Source organism: Pipra filicauda, unplaced genomic scaffold, assembly GCF_003945595.2.
Source record: "Pipra filicauda isolate LSUMZ 115617 unplaced genomic scaffold, ASM394559v2 scaffold62_size3274119_pilon, whole genome shotgun sequence".
NCBI lineage: Eukaryota > Metazoa > Chordata > Aves > Passeriformes > Pipridae > Pipra > Pipra filicauda.
This window is the reverse complement of record NW_024104787.1, coordinates 436,839-456,087: the sequence shown is the minus strand read 5'-3', so window position 1 is coordinate 456,087 and position 19,249 is coordinate 436,839. Positions and strand designations below refer to the sequence as shown.

General features: G+C 38.6%; 1 protein-coding gene across 5 annotated transcripts in view; it reads left to right on the top strand.

Annotated features, from left to right (window-relative positions):
- TRAK1 (trafficking kinesin protein 1) overlaps window positions 1-19,249 on the top strand; it is an 83,273-nt gene that overhangs the window by 37,881 nt on the left and 26,143 nt on the right. For all 5 annotated transcript variants that reach the window (XM_027718946.2, XM_027718947.2, XM_027718948.2 and 2 more), the window contains 8 exons: window positions 3,861-3,937; window positions 7,399-7,515; window positions 13,459-13,559; window positions 14,341-14,449; window positions 16,290-16,368; window positions 16,761-16,891; window positions 17,381-17,455; window positions 18,565-18,702. In XM_027718946.2, coding sequence (XP_027574747.2) covers window positions 3,887-3,937; window positions 7,399-7,515; window positions 13,459-13,559; window positions 14,341-14,449; window positions 16,290-16,368; window positions 16,761-16,891; window positions 17,381-17,455; window positions 18,565-18,702 — 801 coding nt within the window. In that variant the 5' untranslated portion in view covers window positions 3,861-3,886. The remainder of the gene's footprint in view (window positions 1-3,860; window positions 3,938-7,398; window positions 7,516-13,458; window positions 13,560-14,340; window positions 14,450-16,289; window positions 16,369-16,760; window positions 16,892-17,380; window positions 17,456-18,564; window positions 18,703-19,249) is intronic.

Genomic DNA, 19,249 nt, shown 5'->3' with positions numbered 1-19,249 from the left:
TGACTGCTGGCTCCTGTGATCCATTTTTTTGCTTCCTTCTACCTGAATCATTTGTTTGGTGGGTGGTGGCTCATTGCAGAAGCTGCCAATAGTGGTATTCTTGTTCTCCTTTCCTTCTATGGCTGTTTTCTCCTCCTGGAAATATACCTTTCCTCTAAGCAACATGCTTAGCTGTGTGACTTTCTGGGACCAATCCAGGAAGGTACATGTGTTCCTCCATCTCCCTGAGCATCTTCAGCTTGGGAATCAGTGCTTGGTTGTTGCCGAGCTCAGAGCCTGAAAGAGGCAGAGTACATCCTTTCAGCTGTACTCTCATTCAGAAACACGGGAATGTGGGTATCAGTAAATTTGCAGGCTTTAAGAGAGTATGAAAATGGTGCTAGGTACTTCAAGGCGGAGGAAATATTTGATCTGTGTTTGATCTGATTTGTGTGTTTGGCTTTAAACTGCAAGTATGTCCCCGGTAGCATGTATTTAGTGTTGTCATGAAAACAAGGTGATGGGACCTTTCTCTGTTCCTTGTTTCCTGTTCTGGATCTGTGACATTAGCTTCAAAGCAGTTACCAAAGCACGTTCTTCAACTTTCTTTTTGGAATTCTATGGTTCTTCCACTTGCTGTAGCATTTTATTTTGTTTTATTTTATTCTTTCTGTGTTGTCTATCAGCCTTCTCCATAAGCTGATAGATGCAAAGTGTATTTGATTTGTCTGTTTGCATGCATCCATGCATTTAGACACTATGCTCCCCTATCACCCTCAAGCAAAACTACTACTGGTTTGCAAGTGAGCAAAACCAGGTCAGCACTGTAGGTTTTGCATTACGAGGCACTGTCCTTCATTTGCTCTTGTTTTATCTTTACAGCAGTGTTACCAGGCTCTTACACTCATGAGAAACTCCAGGAGGCTAGAAACCCACTAAACAGAATCCATTAGAGATTGGGGGGGGGATACTTTTCCTGTCTGTATTTCACTGATGACACCTCTAAGTGATTTTTTAAAATATACTATTTTAAAAATATCAGACTGATAAAAATCAGTCTTTTTCACTGATAGATTTTTTTGATCACTAAGGAAATGAAAGTTACTGTACTAGGAATTGGCCAAATGTTGTCTTGTAATCTACGGAGGCTGAATCACAATTTTTAGACACTTCTGAATTTTTTTTTTATTTTTTAATGCTGCTTCTGAATTGCACTCTCCCCTCAGTTTTCACCTTCTCTTCCCCAAAAGCCTTGTTGGTTTCTGAGTGATGAAAAGCAACACCTCTTTACAAGTTTGCTCTCCTTCCAAAAGGAAGTCCTTGCTTTTAGTTAGTAGCTCTATTTCCTCAGTATTGTATCTAGTAATAGTAGTATGGGCAGTAGTTGACTGAAGGAGGAATTTTATTATATGCAGTCTGTTGAAGTTTATTTCCACTTGGATGCTGATGAGGATGCATAAAAGAACATTTCTGCTTTGAAACCCTTTCACATTGGCAGAACTGTATATAAAGAGCTCTGTTTTAACAATGATCAAAAGAACTTCGATGCAAATTTCAAGATATAAAAGCTATTGGTGATTAGATTCTACTTCCCTGCTAGTAGTGTCTGTTGTGATAAGGCTGTGGTGTTATCCTGCCATGTTAAGGTTTTCATGGGAAGTCCTGAAGGAATAACCAAGGGAGTAGCCACACAAATCAACCTTTATCACTCTGCCAGCTGAGTGACTTAATCCTGTCTGTGGGAACACCATCCTTTATCAGCTTGGATATTAGGAAGGTTATATATTCACCTGAATTAGGACAGTGTGAGGTTGCCAGTCCTACTCAATGGTGATTGTTAGTGCTAGGTACAGAGTTGAAATGATCTTGCTAATGAGAATATCAAACGTTATTTTACAGTAGTGATGGAATGTTGTAACCAAGGGAACTATTTAGTGTGCGGTTGTTTTTGAAACCTGCTGGCGTCAAGGTTTCTGATAGATGTTTTATGGCATGACTTATGAACTTACTATATTTAAAACAAAATTGAGTTTATGATTATATCAATTTGTTTGTGTGTGAATAGTCGTCTGGACATTACACCTTCTGTCTTTATGTGAAGTTTTTATAGCAAACCTCTTTGTTTATTATAGCTGATGTTCTGTGCAAGTTACTGCATTTTTTTCTGTGAAATCCTGTTTAGTCTGCTTTTGACTAATATAGCTTGTAGTTTACAGATGCACTTTTTTTTTGCTTGTGTAGTAGTATAGTTATTCTTTCTATTGCTATGTAGTGTTTGTTGGATAATTACTTTTTACTGTTACCATTTTCAGGCTTGGTTTTTTGCAGAAGTGCAGTTATCTTCTGAATACTTCTGAATAGTATTTTTTGGAGTTCACTGGCACTACCGATGTCACCAAATATTGTAAATGTTTTCAGGATGTGATCCTCAAAAGTAGAATTAGAGAAACAGGAAAATAAACAAAGAAATTGAACTTCTTGCCATAGTTTAAGCAATTTTCTGATGTTTAGATATGGAAAAAAATCCTCCAATATTTCAACAGACACCTAAGTGCTGTTGCATTCGATATATTATTCATGTGCCTTAGTGGTGATCAACTGTGCATTTGTGTATATGCAGATTGTATAATTATGAGTTGGGTAGTGTTGTTTCCTTAGTGTGACAGACTTATCTCCTGGTAATGTTACTGTGCAGTTGTTCTTTTTTCTTCCCCCCACCATTTAAATCTTATTAGGTCTTATCTGTCTCTCCCAACCCCCTACCCCCCTCCCTGCCTTAATGTTCGCTAGAACAACATTAGCTAATCTGTCAGACTGAGATTTAATTGACATTGTCAAGGGTAAATCCCCCGAAGACCAATTCATGCTACAGCAGCCTGATAACTCATGGTCCATGTGATACACTGAATTTCATTAACAGTCCTTTTTTTCCATAATTACAGGGTTTGAGGAATAAGTATAGCTGAAAATAAAAAAAACAGAAGGGTAGAGCAGAAAGTGCTGTTGTTTCCTCTGATCATTGGTGGATTTTTAGAGAACTTGTTGACTTCTAGATAAGTCAGTATAACTTCTTAAAGGATCATCTATGGTGATAGACTGAACTGCTGCATACTTTCTTCAGTCTATCAAAACTCCTGGTTCCACCTTAGTGATTAATCATCTCATCCAGTCTAAGTAAATATTGTTTATGAGTGGTACTATGGTCACTGTAGTGAGACCTGGGAATTAAAAGACCCGTTTCTTATTTTCCGTGGATTTTATATTTACTTTGCTGTCTTATACCATAAAACCCAGTTCTTACCAACTTTATATGACATAGTATCTTCCTGTTGAACAGTGTTCCTAACAGTATTAGAGTTGCTTATTCATGGATTAACTCTACTGCATGTCATACAATGAGTAGGTGACATGATATAATCCTAATTATGTGTCTAAGAACATTTGTTTTGGCTTCTTGCTTTTATTTTTTTTTTAAATAAACTCAAGACATTTATATTCAGAGAAGAAAGTTTTAACTTTTTAACAGTTTGTTCGGCCACTGGCGACAGTAAATGCTCATTATAAGAAAATATTTGCATTCTCAGTGTGATGTGAGGCTTTGATAATTTTTTGAGGGTGGGTTTAGTGTTTTTAGGGGTTTTGTTTGGTTGTTGTTTTGTTTGGTTCGGGATTTTAGCTCTTGATATGCTTACCCAGAAGTTGATGTAAGTACTTTTTATGATGAAAACTTATGCACACTTAAACTTAGATGGATATGTCTTGCAGAGGATAGGAGTTGGACTTCTGTGATCCTTGTGGGTGCCTTCCAACTCACAGTGTTCTATGATTCTCTCCCAATAGTATTGCCAATATGATTAATGTTTTGTTTTATTTCCTTACAGTTTTATGTGCTGAAAGAGTGGGCCAGATGACTAAAACATACAATGACATAGATGCTGTAACACGTCTTCTTGAAGAGGCAAGTATTTAATTTCTTTAAGGGTCTATACACAGTATGAGAATGTAATACAGAAATTTTATGGTACCACTACTCAAGATTGATTGTAGGCTATCCTCTAGTGAGAAGGAATAAGCGCACTGAGTGTATGTATACTTTATCTCATTGGTAAAGTAAATATTCTTTCTAAGTAAAAGTCCTTTGTTTACCTCAATCACACGTATTCATTACTTGTTTTTATTTTTCAGTTGAGGCCTTTTAACTTGTTTTTGGCCAGATGTTTTCCCTAATGAATGAGGAGGAGGAGGGGGAATCGTTTTAAAATGGCACATATTTTTACAGTACTTTTAAAGCTAAGAGTATCATTATTGATGGATTTATTCACTTCAGAAAATAATGAAAATAATTTACAGTCTAGTATTCATAATTATTATCTCAAATAATGTCTTTCCAGAGAAGTAGATAGACACAAAATTAGAAAATATCTAATACTCCATTTGTCTCCTTTTCTTTGCCTCATGTTTGGTTGGTCTGATTGTTCTTTCTGGGTTCTTTTAATACCATTCTTATGTAAGCTGTTATTCCTGTAGTCCTTGGCACTCAAGAAATGTCAAAAATCAAATGTCACAGTACAGCGCTTATGTTCAATAAATATAATAACAAATCATTTGAGTGAAATTAGCTGCTATTCTGCAGTGAACTTGAGCAATGATTTTCCAAAGAATGTTTATGACTAATTCTTTAGGTGAAAACTGTTATAATTGTATTAGTTCATGGCTGAATGTAATTTAATTGCTTGCTTATTACAATAGCAGTGTAAAAATGGGATCTGTTTAACCAAGATACATTGGGTGGTCTGTTCTTCCTCTAATTCTGCAAGGAAACAAGCATGGGAATGAATGCTTACGTCTCCCACCTGTGCTTGATACAGTTCAACGCAGTACAGTCTTACATTTTGTGCTTTGAGCCAAACCCGTTTAAACATCTCTGTACGAAATATCTATTAAAACTGATGCTTTACCCAAAAGACTGGAATAATTCATCAATTCGTAGTAACAGTCTGCTACCTGTTTGTGTCTTGTTCTCTTTGCCTTGTTTGGCTGAGATTTGCTGTACTTTTTCTGTGGCTCCTTCTAGTAATGATGCAGCATTCTGCCAAACTGTTTCCTCCTCTGAGTCCATGCAGCCAAATGTCTATAGATCCAGACATCACACTCATGGGAGCAATGCTTGAAGGACTTGCTGAGCCAGTGTTTTAAAGCTTCTGATGTACTTTCCCACCTGTATGATGGCAAGGGAAAAATGACAGGAGTGTGTAATATGTAAAACTTTAATTAAAAAAAATACTTTCACTGAGCCTTTTTGTTTTATTTGACCATCATTTCTGATCAAGTTACTCTGTTCATAGGGAGAGGTGCACTTACTGCACCTTTCTCTCTTCTCCAGATAATAGCTATCACAAGAGATTACATCCATTTGCAGAATTTAACTCCTTCTGTTGCCTTCACACACACAAGTGAGCAAAACAACAAAACCTACCCCTTGTCTGTCCTTCATGTTGGCAAGCTTCAAAATGATTGCATTACAGAGGTGATAGGATAAAAGGTGCAGCATTTGGGAAGGTAGGAAAGCAAAGATCTCTAAACAGCATGTGTGCATGTGCAGATATTTTGAAAATCTGTGCCTGTTGTCCTGAAATTAAGCAAAAGGAATGACATCAGGCCTGCCTGGGTACATGGTAAGAAAAGGAGCAGACTCCTTCATGAATGCTTTCTCATCCCTTTCTAATAATAGTGTGTGTCCTGCTTCCCAATACTTTTTTTTACACATTGCTGTAATAAATCAGTTCTTTATCACTAAGTGACTAAGAGACCTGTCTCCAAACTGAGATTTAGAGCTGAATTACTAAAAATTGTGTAGGAAGTTTAGGGAGGTTAATTGAAGAGCCTGGAAATGCGCTTAAATTCCTCAAATTTGAGATTGGAAACCTTGCTGCTAGATAGCTCTTACTCTGTACTCAAAACTGTAACAAGATATTTCTTCCACTTTGTATTTATGCAGTGAGCCAAATTAGTACACAATAAGTTGGCTTGATACATAAACCAAACGTTTTTTGGGTAACTTCATGAGACCTATTGTTCTAAAAGATTGTACATAAGATTACATAAAGATTTTATGGCTAGATAATACCAGTAGTTTTTAATGCAAATATAGGTCTGACCTTCAGAAACCATTTGGAAAATGCTATTTGTAGATGCAGCAGTGATCGATAACCTCTCTTTTTATTTACTGGTTATTGCGTGACTTCCTTTTCTACTACGAAAGCCTCTTCGTTTAAATTCATTGGCTTCTAATCCATATGATCAGCAGCTGTAGGTTTTGTAGGCTTTGTCATTAATGTATACATGACATAAGGCAGCATTTAGTCATAAAATCTGGATGATTTTTAGTGCCAGTAAAGAAGCCCCAAACAGTATTTTCAGTACCAGGGAGAAAATTCTACCTCAAATTGTGTTGAACTAAAGATATGTGTGATGCTAACCAGAGCACCATTTTACCACTATTTTAAGGATCTAGTAATTGAATAAGAAAATGATAAATAGAAATTCTTAATGAATGGCACAAAATTGTATGCATTTTACTGTCCTCTCCCACGCAGATTGCAACCCCACATGTCAGCTTCTGCAAAGCTGAGGCATCCATAGGTACCTGTCAAAAAGATAATCTTCTAGTTTTTATTGGTACATGTGGTGAACTGTCAAGAACTCTTGTGCTCACAGAGGAGGGGGAAGAAAAGGTCAAGTGTGACATGAGAGTAACCACTTAACGTTGATTTGGGCATCTCTTAAAAGGAAGGAGTTAGGATTTGTTTTGATACAAAAGCACTAATGGATGTACATACACAAAGAAGATAGGAGCTGAGCATTCATTGTGGTGTAATTGGCTTCTGCTCCTGCATAGCTTATTGCCTTTTATTTAGAGGTGGAGCAAGTGGAAATTGAAGAATGCTTTGCAATGCCAAAGTTCTCTGGTATTTTTATTGTGTTTCAGAGTTCTTTAAAATATGACCTCTAAAGCTCAGTGCTTTCTGCAATTTGCATTCTTCAAATTGTATAGCAAGGTGATGGAATAGTTTTCCTTAGTAGTTAGTTTTTACAAGGCTATAATAGAGAACTGGATCTTGTTTCACTTTGTTTTTCATGTTGTTTTACTGCAGACCTTGAAGCTGTGCTTTCTTGTGTATTGTTCAATAAATCTGCGTGGGTCAATCTTTTCAGAATCCTGTGGATGTAACATAAGCAGGAATAGAAGAAGCAAAAATTAGCAAAAAAACCCAACCAAACAAATCCTCACAGAAGGAAAAAGTATTTTTATTGTTGAAGTACTTATTCCTTCCCTTTCATGGCAGTTTTACCCTCCCTCTGATCCTTTGGTGAATAAAAAAAAATTGAAATTAGCTTTATTTTCTTAATGCTTTACAGAAAGAACGGGACTTAGAATTAGCTGCTCGGATTGGCCAGTCACTGTTAAAGAAGAATAAATCACTGACAGAAAGAAATGACTTCCTAGAGGAGCAAGTAGAACACATCAGGGAAGAGGTAAGATTTTTGGGCCTGAGTGCTGTATATGCAGTGATGGGGAGAATTTTCTTCTAGTTTCACCTTCTCCATACATGTGGTTGTTTGACTGCAATAACAATGTTTTAGGCATTTGATGAGCATGTTTAGAATATAATAGGATGGTGCATGTGTTTCTCAATTCATAGAACCACAGAATCATTTGGGATGGAAGGGACCTTTAAAGGTCACCTAATTCAACCTCTTACAATAAGCAGGGACATCTTCAACTAAGTCAGGTTGCTTGGAGCCCCATCCAGCTCAACTTTGAATGTTTCCAGGGATGGGGCATCCACCACCTCTTCGGGCAACCTGTTCCAATATTTGACCACCCTCATTGTTAAAAACATCCCCCTTATATCTAGTCTAAATCTACCTTCCTTTAGTTTAAAACCATTACCCCTTGTCCTATCACATCAGGCCCTGATAAAAAGTCTGTCCCCAGCTTTCTTATAAACCCCCTTTTAAATACTGACAGGCTGCCATAAGGTCTTCCTGGAGCCTTCTTTTCTCCAGGCTGAACAACCCCAATTCATAGGAGAGGTGTTACATTCAACTGATCGTTTTTGTGGCCCCCCTCTGTACCTGCTCCAACAGGTACATGTCTGTCTTGTCCTCAGGACTGTAGAGCTGGATGTTCATCAGATTGCAGTAGAGGAGGAGAATCACTTCCCTTGACCTGCTGGCCACTCTTCTTTTAATGCAACCCAGGATATTGTTGGCATTCTGGGCTGGGAGTGCGCGCTTTGGTGTGATTTATAAAACGTGCCAGAAAGGGTGTTACTTAAAACAGTGTAACATGTGTCTCCCATATACCATTCAGGTTCTAATCAAATATTTATTTAGTTGCTATTTCTTAGTGTGTTCCTCTGAATGGGGAGTTGGGCGATGTAGGTGCTAGCAGATTCTTGATAGACGTATTTTGGATGGAGCCAGCCAGGATGTTTTAAAAGAGCTCTTTATCTGTAACTAGAAGTGTCATTAAACTTTGACCTACTAATTAAGCTGGGAGCAAATATTATTTCTCTTTTTCTGGGACAGTGACCTGGGTTTGTGAATCTCATCCCTATGTGATTTTGAGCAAGACATAAATCTTACAGTTGTAGGGCAAGCAGGAGAACAATGAACCACAGTGGATTAAAAACTTAAATAAATAATGAAACCTGCTCAGAGGTGTGAGGTGTTGCGTTATATCTGAGATATGCTGGTGAATAAAATGTGGGTGGAGGGATCCCAGATGTGTGGTAAATAGTAATGGAGCACACACATTGAAATAATATCTTTTGGTTGGCCTACCCTCTTTAGCAAGGAAAATGAATTCTCTTCTGTCCCAACGAGTGCTGTTGCTTGCTGCCCAAGTCCTGTCATGTGGCAGACAAATTTATTTGTGCATTGGTCAATATGACATTTACTAGGTATGTGCAAAGTGAGCGAGCAGGACTATGCCTTCATACCATCCATCCAGAGTGGAAAATTTGATTGAGGAAGGTGAAGGACTGCCTCTGTCCAGGTCTATTTTTATTTAGGACTGAGAAACAGCATTAGGAAAAGTGCCACCAGAAATAAGCCTCTTACCAGGTGGCTTGGTATGTTGGGCCATATGTTCTGTCAACACCCCTCTTTCACGCTCTTATTTTGACTCCTTCAGAAAACTGATGCTTTTGAGGCAGAGCTCATCAGGCTTTAAAGTCATGACACTTTTGTGTATTGAAAATCTGTCTTTAGTAGGTTTCAGATTTTCCATTAAAACTGAACTTTGAATATTTAAACAGAACAGTAACTAAGACAACTGTCTGTAAGGGTAAAAGATAAAAGGATTTATTTGGTACTTTAAAATTCTGTAAAAACTGCCTAAAATGGTTTGTCTGGGGGATATATGGTTTCTGTAATACGGGGACAAGTTCTTTCTGGTGTGTGGTATAAAATTAAGGTTTTATTGGTATATGTATCATGGCATGAATAATTTAGCTTTATATCTCTTTGACCCACCAAACTTGTCCTGACAAAACCTTCTGTCCATCCTATTTGCTGCTTGAGTTTTTCTTGTGTGCTGGTAAGATGCCACATTGATAGGTACATGTCAAAGTAGTACAAACCTGTGCGAAAGGCATGAGATTCTTGGGTTTGTCTTTTGAGTTTGTGTTGTTAGATGCTGTTTATGTTTAGGGAGGGGCTGTGATCATGTTCAATAAAAACTGATGGAACTGAGATTTTTCCTGTAGTGCACTAGAGAACAAAGGGTAAGGGCACTAAAGCAAGCGCAGGCACCATGTGGACAGACACTTTAGTCTAAGCTTACTATTTCAGTATTATATTCTAAATGCATAAACATTATATTGGAAAACTTTCTTAATTGTAAAGTATTTTGGTCACAGAGATGCTTGTCTGCCTTTTCAGCAGCAGAAGTGTAATTCCCAGGTACGGCCTGTCTACCTGCTGTTGTATTACCATGTTCAATAAGACTGCTGCAGCTCCCATCTCAAGATATGTCCCTTTCACTGGGATGGTGCTACCTACACTTTGGTATTATCTCCTTTGAAATTAGAGCTCGATATCAAAGAAATGTAAACAGTCACAGTGTGAACTGTATTTGGAATGGAGTAGGTCATTAGTTTTAACTTCTCCTATTCTTTCTAGTATTTCCCAGTTTCAGCTTCTTTTTCCTCTACAGATTTTGTCCGATGTTTCTGAAGCATTTTAGCTTTTAGACAACACTATAAGGACAGTGTCAGTCCTCAAGTAACACCACCTAAACCTGTGTTAACTGTTGAGTAATACAGCCCTCTAGTCCTGTCAGTCTAGTTCCAGGTTACTTATCAGAGTTTGTGTTTTGATGATAGCTGGTTTTAAAGTCCAGGTCTGATTTTGTTCTCTGTTAAGGAAGAGGAAAGGAAAAAGCTGAATTATAGCCTAGATTGGTGGCTTAAAAAAAGGGAACATTGGTTTTGGTCCGTTGAGTGGACAGTGTTGGAAAGACAGAAATACTCTTTGGCTTGGCACGTTATTTACATACAGCGTAAAAAGGTATTGACTGTTCACCTCCTTTTAATTGAATAATTCCAACCTGTTAAACATTTAGTTGCAGTCAGTCAGGAAAACAAATCAACTGGACTCTTGAAATGGTTGTTCATGATTTAGTAGGGATTGTTCGTGCAAGTTAGGTCCCATGTCTCTAAACTATTGTGCTCTGTGTGGGGATCCTTTTATCTTCTCCTTAAATTATTTCTAATACAGGTGCAACTATTTCATGAGATAGTTTTGAAGCTGAGTGAAGCTTTCAGGCTAGCAGAGGGAATTAAAAGCCTGAAAGAGATGAGCTATCTCGGTTCCCAGTATATCATGGGCCTTGTCCCATGGGGGCAAGAGCTCAGTCTCTATTGCTACATTATGCAGTTGAATGCTCTGAAGGGCACATGTTGCAGTGGCTTGTGAAAATGTAGAAGAGGCTCTTTCTGTTCATAAAACAAGTCCTGTTTTTTCAGTATGAAAATGTGTATTGGGTCTATCTGGGATGAAACTTTGCAGCAGCCTACCTGGTGCTGCGCTTTGGATTTGTGACTAAAACAGTGCTGATGACAAACAGTGTTTTGACTATTACTGAGCAGCATCCAGGCTCTTCGAACCCACCCCCCTCTCCCTCATCTTTTTTTTTTAATGTCCACTCTACCCCCCATCTGCACAAGATGCTGGGAAGATGCACAACTTGGGTAGCTGACCCAAACTGACCAAAGAGATGTTCTATACCTTATGTGCTTATGCTCAACAACAAAAGCTCAGGGAAAGGAGGAAGAAGCAGGACATTCATGATTATGACCTTCTTCTTCACGAGTGACAGTTATGTGTGCCAAGGCCTTGCTTTCCAACAAATGCCTGAACATCCACCTGCTGATAGAAAATAGTGAATAAATTCCTTATTTCACTTTGCTTGATGGGCAGTGTCACTTATTAAACTGTCTCGGCCCGTGAGGTTTTTCTTGCTTTTGAGCTTCTGATTCTCTCCTCCATCCTATGGGGTTTGTGGGGCAGAGAACGTGCTCGGCTGGTGAGTGCTTAGTTGCTGGGTGAGGTTACACACCACAAAATGCTGTGTCAAGGGAGGTGTTTCTGGAAGTTACCGCAGTGAGTTTTTCCCAGTTGCACAGCATGATTGCGATTGGAAGTGAGCTCTGGAGGTCATCTTGTCCAAACCCCTTTCTCAAGCAGGGACACCTGCAGTCCATTGCTGAGGACCATGTCCAGACAGTGTTTGAATATCTCCAAGGATGGAGACTCCCACAAGCTCTCTGGGTAAACTGTTGCCAGTGCTTGGTCACCCTCACAATAAAAAAGTTGTGCCTAGTGTTCAGAAAGAACCACTCGTGTTACAGTTTGTGCCCATTGTTTCAGCTCCTGTTCCATTAAAAGGTCAGGCTTACTGACTGTACACCCTGTTTTGGAGGATTGGAATGCTCGAAAATGGCAGTAAAAATAGTATTCTCAGTCTTTTTAATTCATATAGAAAAAACAGTAGCAAAAGCTGGAGATGATCTAGTGCCCACCCACTGACAGCATCTGAATCCTTGCTGCTTAAAGAGGCTGAGCTATAATGTGCTTGTGGGAAGTGAATTGTTATTTTTGACTAAGCGTTTTAGCTCTTCCTGAAATGGAGAAAATGAGCCTCCAAAAATTAGTGCATGGATTTTATTTAATAGTTTTCTAACATGTGGTTGGTTGGGGATTTCCTCCCCCCCTTGCTATTTAGAACCCAAGCCTCAGGAGGAATTGGTGCCTTAGCACTTCTGATTACACTGAATAGCCTTAGTAAAGTAAATGACCTTGTTTGCTTCATATTCTGCACAGTTCAAGTGCTTTATTGCATTGTGCCTGCTTTTTGTTTGATGCAAATCTATTTTATTGATATTCTCTGTTTTTATTTTCCAGTAATAACTACAAAGAAAAGTATGCCTACAATGTAAAAAGCAGAAGTTTTTAATAAAAAGAAATGTGCTCTGCAATTTTTGCATTGGAAAGTGCAAACTGAGGACCTAGTCTTGCAGGGCAAATGGAAGCAAATGGATCTTCTGATCAGTTATGCTATCTATAGCTATGCAAGGCAAATAAAAATTAGTCTTTTGCTACTGGAGTCTTAAGTTGCAGCTGTGAAATGGTGCAGGTGTAGTACTATGTAGCTGAGTTTTTAACCCTTTTCTTGGAGAATCTCAATATAAATTAACCAAGATTAAGTTTGTGGAGCTCACAGTTACAGGGAATCTTAGTCATTCAATCTCAATGTTTTGTTCCTTTTTGATATGTGTATGTACTAAGTATGGGACTCCCACAAACTACTTTACTAGACTCATGTTTTGGAGTGATCAAAAGCCCAAACTACATCCAGACACTGACTGCAGCCTCTGTGGTTGGAAGAGCATGAGAATGGCAGCCTCCCACTGTGTAGTGGTGTTCTCTAGCTCAACAGGCTCTTGAGTCCCAAATGTAACCTTGCTACACAAATATTTTAGTAATTTTTATCTAAAGGCTCATAGAGAGGAAAAAATGTCTCCATCTGCCATGTTTGACTGGATTGTGTCACATTAATTTCTTGCACTATCATTGCAATACTTCCATTACTGTGGATATGGATCTAGACTATGCAATAGTGAATCAGCATTGCTCATCTTAAAGAATGTGAAAGAGAAACATGTCTAAAAGCAGTGGATAAGTGCACTTTTGAACTTTAAAAAATAACATTTAGTGGCTAATTTAAAAGGCACGCTTTTCCTTTCTAAGAAATAACAGAAATGATTCTGGTCTGTTTCAGTCTTTGCCTCTTAATGTAGTCTGAAATTGATGCCTGGAGGATGAATAACTTGCTAATTTGTAGTGGATTTACTTAAGAATGTGTCTAGAAAATCAAATTACTGATCTGCAAACTCTTTCTTTGTGCAGGTTTCTCAGTTGCGGCATGAGCTCTCCATGAAAGATGAACTGCTCCAGTTCTATACCAGTGCTGCTGAGGAAAGTGAGCCAGAGTCCATCTGTTCCACCCCGTAAGTTAATCGATCTGCAGTGTTGAACCTTACATCTGCTACTAAGCATGGGTAGTTCAGACAATTTAATAGCTTTGAAAAGTAGTAAAATTATCCCTGTATTGACTGGAACTATAAATGGGACACGGAACTTGGTGCATGGCACCAGCTGTAAGGATTTGCACTGAGTCAGCTGGCTATCCAGGTGCCAACAAGAGTCAGGAGCAGAAAGTACATAGGGAGGCTGCTGACACAGTGCTGCCTGGAGGCAGACATGGGCCCTGCTGACAGTAGCCCAGTACACCACATACATTTGCACAATGTGCTAGAACGTGCTACATGTGTGACCTTTGTGCTTGAAGGACCTAAAGGCACTATGGAAAAATTCCAAGACAAGAGAAAGAGAGAAAGAATGGCTTATAGTGTAGGTTCCAGGCAATTAGCTGACTGAACAGCATTGCAGGCTCTGAGGGGCTGTCTGCCCTTGCAGAGTTATTGCTGCATTCTGGTGAAGCGTGTGCAGCATTAATCAGGAGCTATTGAGTTGCTCCCTGTAGTAAGGTGGTTTCTTTTGTCACAGCCTTGGTTGAATAACTTTTTCATAGGAAATGTATGGAATAACAAATACATTTTTAAAATGTTCTCTTTTAAAATTCACTGCAAATTTATTGCTGCCCAAAAGTATGAATAAGCTGTATTTCATGTCGCTGTTTTGTTTTGAGACCTCTGTTCAGTCTGTTCTTCTGCAAGATCGACCATAATACAGGTAAAAATGAGTTAAAACTGTTGCTTTTGTTACAAGGCTGAAGAGGAATGAATCTTCCTCCTCCGTCCAGAACTACTTTCATTTGGACTCTCTTCAAAAGAAACTCAAGGACCTTGAAGAGGAAAATGTTGTGCTTAGATCTGAGGTGAAACTGCTCCCTTTGTGTTTTGCTTAATATAGTTGTTCAGTTAAATGCCAGAACCACAGGTATTGGGAATTGTGTATTAAAAGTTGAGAGAGTCTAACTAAGAGTATATAATTCCATATGCGACTCAAATCTCTCTCTAGTTGTTTGATCACCATCCTTTATCCTTCTAAATGAAGGAAAGGCTGAAATGTGAAAGCTACGTAGAATCACAGAACCATTTAGATTGGAAAAGACCTCTAAGATCAAGTCCAACCTCTGACGGATCAACACCTTGTTACCTAGACCAAGGCACTAAGACAGTAATTTCTTGAACACCTCCAGGGACAGTGACTCCACCACCTCCCTGGGCGGTCCCTTCCAATGCTTAACCATTTCCATGAAGAAATTCTTCCTGAATGAAGCTACATGCAAAGCAGTTTTTGTGCCAAAAGAATGTGCAGGTGCATGGGCAGATCAAATTTGAAGTTCAGCATTGCACTTTGAAACAGGTCTTAAAGAACTGACGTGGTAGATTCATGTGACTGTACCTGCAGATCTGAAGTTTGTAGGCTGGCATGGTCTCTCTGATACAAATTCAGTGTTGGTCAAAATAATAATTGCTACCCTAAATTTGCATTAACTTTCTTCAATTTGTGTTTCAACTCAGGCAGTTAATAATTTAAATTGTGTTTTTCTTGTCTTTTATTTCTGATAATATTCTGTTTGTTTCACAGATGACACACTTTTTTTAAAAGTTTATTTACTGTTCTCTGTCAGAAATAATACTTCATAATTGAATATGAAGTGAATAATTTTATGTTTTCAATGCAACTTTTAAACCTTGGGAGCTTTTTACCACTTTGCAAACACATAGCAGAATATAGCTGAAGAGATACTTTTGGTCTAAGAATGAATGTATGAAAACAGTGTCATTACCATTTTCTACTGCAAATGCAGGGCCCATTATAAAGAGATAGTGTCACACCTTTGCACAAGATACCATGTAATGGAGACTGCTGTATACACTTAATTGAGAAGTTGTTCAAGGAAGATGAGCAATAGGTTGTCTGAGAATAATGAAGGTGGGGTTAGAACTGAGAGAGCCGCTGTGTCAGGAGCTGCCTTCCCATCCAAGGAGGTGCAGTCTGTGCCTGCCAGGAAGGCACAGGATGAAGCCAAACCTGAAACGTGTGAGCTGTGCAGTTCTCTACAGATGCAGTCCATGGGTGTCTTCTGTGCATTCCCCCAGCACTGGGGATAGATTACAGACCCACCAACATGGTGCCAGACAGAACCAGCTGACTGTAGCCACGCTGCTTTTGGCACTCCTAGAATCAGAGCAGAAAAGACAAAGCAGGGAAGGAGGCAGCACTGAGGGTTTTAGTGGGGTATATAGTTACAGTGCCAGAACTTTTCAAATACTATCTGAATGTCTTTTAAATACTTCAATATTTAATTCAGTTATTGAAACCAAGCATTTATTTAGTTTGTGATGATACCTAGCTTTGCTCAGGTGACCAAATCAAGCTCTGCATGCTCATTTTTTTGTATGTTCAGGGTTTTTTGGTTTTATGGTTTTTCTTTTTTATTTTTAGTGCAAAATACACAAGTGACATCTAGTGGGGATATGGTGATAATGATGTAAATTTCTCCATACAGTAATGTCTCTGCTGAATGTTCACCTGACCCTTTTTTCCAGAACATGAGGGAGGGCAGGCAAAAACTGTAGTTTTTTCACTGTCTTCATGAAGGAGTGATTAGAATAGCTTGTCTTTCTGAAGCAGATGGAAGTGCAACAACAGACTGGCAAAGAACAAATGTGCTAATGTAGCATATTTGATGTGGATTTCTTGAACAGGCCTGTCAGCTGAAGACTGAAACAATTACTTATGAAGAGAAAGAACAACAGCTTGTCAACGACTGCGTAAAAGAGCTGAGTATGTCCCTACTCCTTTATACTTCTCATTTGAGATAGTTCAGTAAAAAAGCCCCAGTCAGTCATATTTTTCTATGGTACTTATTTTCCTTAAAGAAATGAGTAGAAAATTTCTGGCTGAAATTTAACAGCAGAAAATGCTGGCTGTAAGCTGAATCTTTCTCAGTTAAAAATAGTTTGGCATTGAAAAGGTTACAGGAAAGTACGGTCTCCTTTGCAGCATGAGCACTTGACGTCTTTCAGGTTTTGTGTCCCAATGTTATTTTTCAAAAGTGCCTTACTGTGTATCAGAGTAGGATTCTGCTGAATCAAGTGATGTTTCAAAAGAACATCTTTATGCTTACTTTTCTGGTTTTGGTTTTGTGGTGTTAATTGTAATCACTTATCTTAAAGGGGATGCAAACATCCAGATTGCCAATATCTCCGAAGAGTTAGCAAAGAAAACTGAAGATGCTGCCCGGCAACAAGAAGAAATCACCCACCTTCTCTCTCAGATAGTCGATCTGCAGAAAAAGGCCAAAGCTGTAAGGAATCCAGTTGTGAGACTTCTGCTATTTGCTACTAATGTAGCTGCAGGACAGGTTACAATTCTCTGTGTTCTAGAGCCAAAAGGAACTTTTCCATTCTCCTTATGTGGGTGACCTTGTTTGATGTTTAATATCTAGCATACTTGACTAGAAAGCATCAATTTATTAGAAGATGCATATATGATTTGTCAAATGCAATGGTTAAATTTATTTTAAATATTAGATGTAAAATGCTGCATTGAGTAACGTTGGTAAGACATGAATGTCAGTGCAAGTATTTCAGTGGGCACTTATTCATTTGGAGATTCATTCAACAGTGTACAGTCTGATGCTGTGTGTTCTTGTCTTAACATTTTAAATGTTTTTAAACTAACATGTGGACTAATACTGCTGCAGAGGAGGTTTGAGAAAAGTTAGAATTTTGATACAAATATCATCACAAGACAAAACATCACAGTATTTCTAACATTTTTTGTCGTATTTTAGTGTGCAGTTGAAAATGAGGAACTTGTCCAGCATCTGGGAGCAGCTAAGGATGCCCAGAGACAGCTCACAGCAGAGGTGAGTACATTACTTAGTAAGACAATAATTTAGTAGCAGGGCAATGACTGTTCACTTTGCCATGAGAGGTTTAGTCTAAGCTGGATGAGAAGTATTAAATAATTTTACCTATGTATATGGAATGAAGGAACATTTATGTTCCTAGTAGAATTCAAAACTTTCTCCTTCCTATTCTCTCCTTTTTCAACTAACATACATTTTGAAATACAGAAGCTTATAGCTGTATAGGAACCCCTTCAGAGGTTGACTTCTCTAGGCTGATAGTTTAAGCCTATTTTGAATAGTGAAATAACATGGAAGAGCTCTTTTGAACTCTGTTTGTTCAGTGAATGAACTGAAGGCAGTCCAGGATTGCTGGATGTCTTTTGGGCACTATATTCGCATGAACAAAGTGGACAAAATAGAATGAATAAAGCTCAATCCCCTTAGGATGTGTGTTGTAGTTGGACTACTTGGCATTGAAGGTGGGAAGGCCCAGAGAAGCTTTTCCTGCTGGTGGACCTTTTGTATCTGTGTGGCTCCAAAAAGATTGAGCTCATTCTTCTCCATCGCATTCTTAGGAAAGAAAATGAACAGGATCTCTGTTTCTAAACCAAATAGCTTATTTTTATGAAATTTGTAGGACTGCAGTATTTTAGAATTCTGCCCCTTTGCCAGACTTGGTTGAAGTGGCCGATAAACTCAAAAACTGTGCGGGTACGCAGACCTCTGCAGACAGAGAGATTACGTAAGATATGTTTCCTCAGAAAGTCAAGCTAAAAGTGAGGCATGGTCTTAGGCTGTTGAAGGTTATACGTGTATATGTATGTATGCATTCAAGTATAGGTTTTAAAATTCCTAAGTCCTTTGGAACATTGTGAAAAGTCTTGTCCTCTGTCGGCGCTGTTTTCCTCTGTGGTCATCATGGCAGTGATTAGCCACTAAAGCTGATCAGAGTAATCCATGTTATTAATGATTTTCAGTTACAGTGACTTGTTGGAGTTCTGTTCCTTTTAAGGGGAATATTCTTCCCTACACCGTTATCGCTTACCAGTGTGAAAAGAATTTGTAGGCTTTTTATGATAATAGTGCACCCCATAAGGTGTTGTACTGTTTTCTATATGTTACAGTTGCGAGAGCTGGAAGACAAGTATGCAGAGTGCATGGAAATGCTTCATGAGGCTCAAGAAGAGCTGAAAAACCTCAGAAACAAGACAATGCCAAATGCTATATCACGTCGGTACCACTCCCTCGGACTCTTCCCTATGGTAAGCAGATTTAAGAAAAAAACCTGCACACACCGGAGAACAACCAAGCAAAGAAAGTGTTCTCATCTGAATTACAGCTTCAGGGATAGGATGCTGGGCCAGACATAAGCATGGGTGAAATGTGTATTTGTATAATGTTAAAGGATACCTGAGTGATCAATTTTGCATAACTGGTTCTGAAACAGTGGTGCTGTGCAGCTACTTGGTTTTGCTGCAGTATTGTATACAACCTGCAGCTGGCTGTGCTTATGCTGTGTGTCATGGGTAACATTAACAGGTTATTACACCAATCCGTGCGTCTTTGGTGTGCATCTGCTGTACTAGGGTGCTGATCTGCAGTAGAAAGCATTAGGACTTCCTGTTTTTCAGTATTGTTGAAGATATAACTTCCTGATAACAATGGTTTCCAGACATGGCACCTTTCTACCTTTCTAGTCTCTTATAATCTACATTCTAGTTCTTCAGTACTTAAATAGGGTTACACTTAATCTTCTTGGTTTAGGATCACTGAAAATTCAGTGGTTCATTAAAAGAATATTTGTTGCTA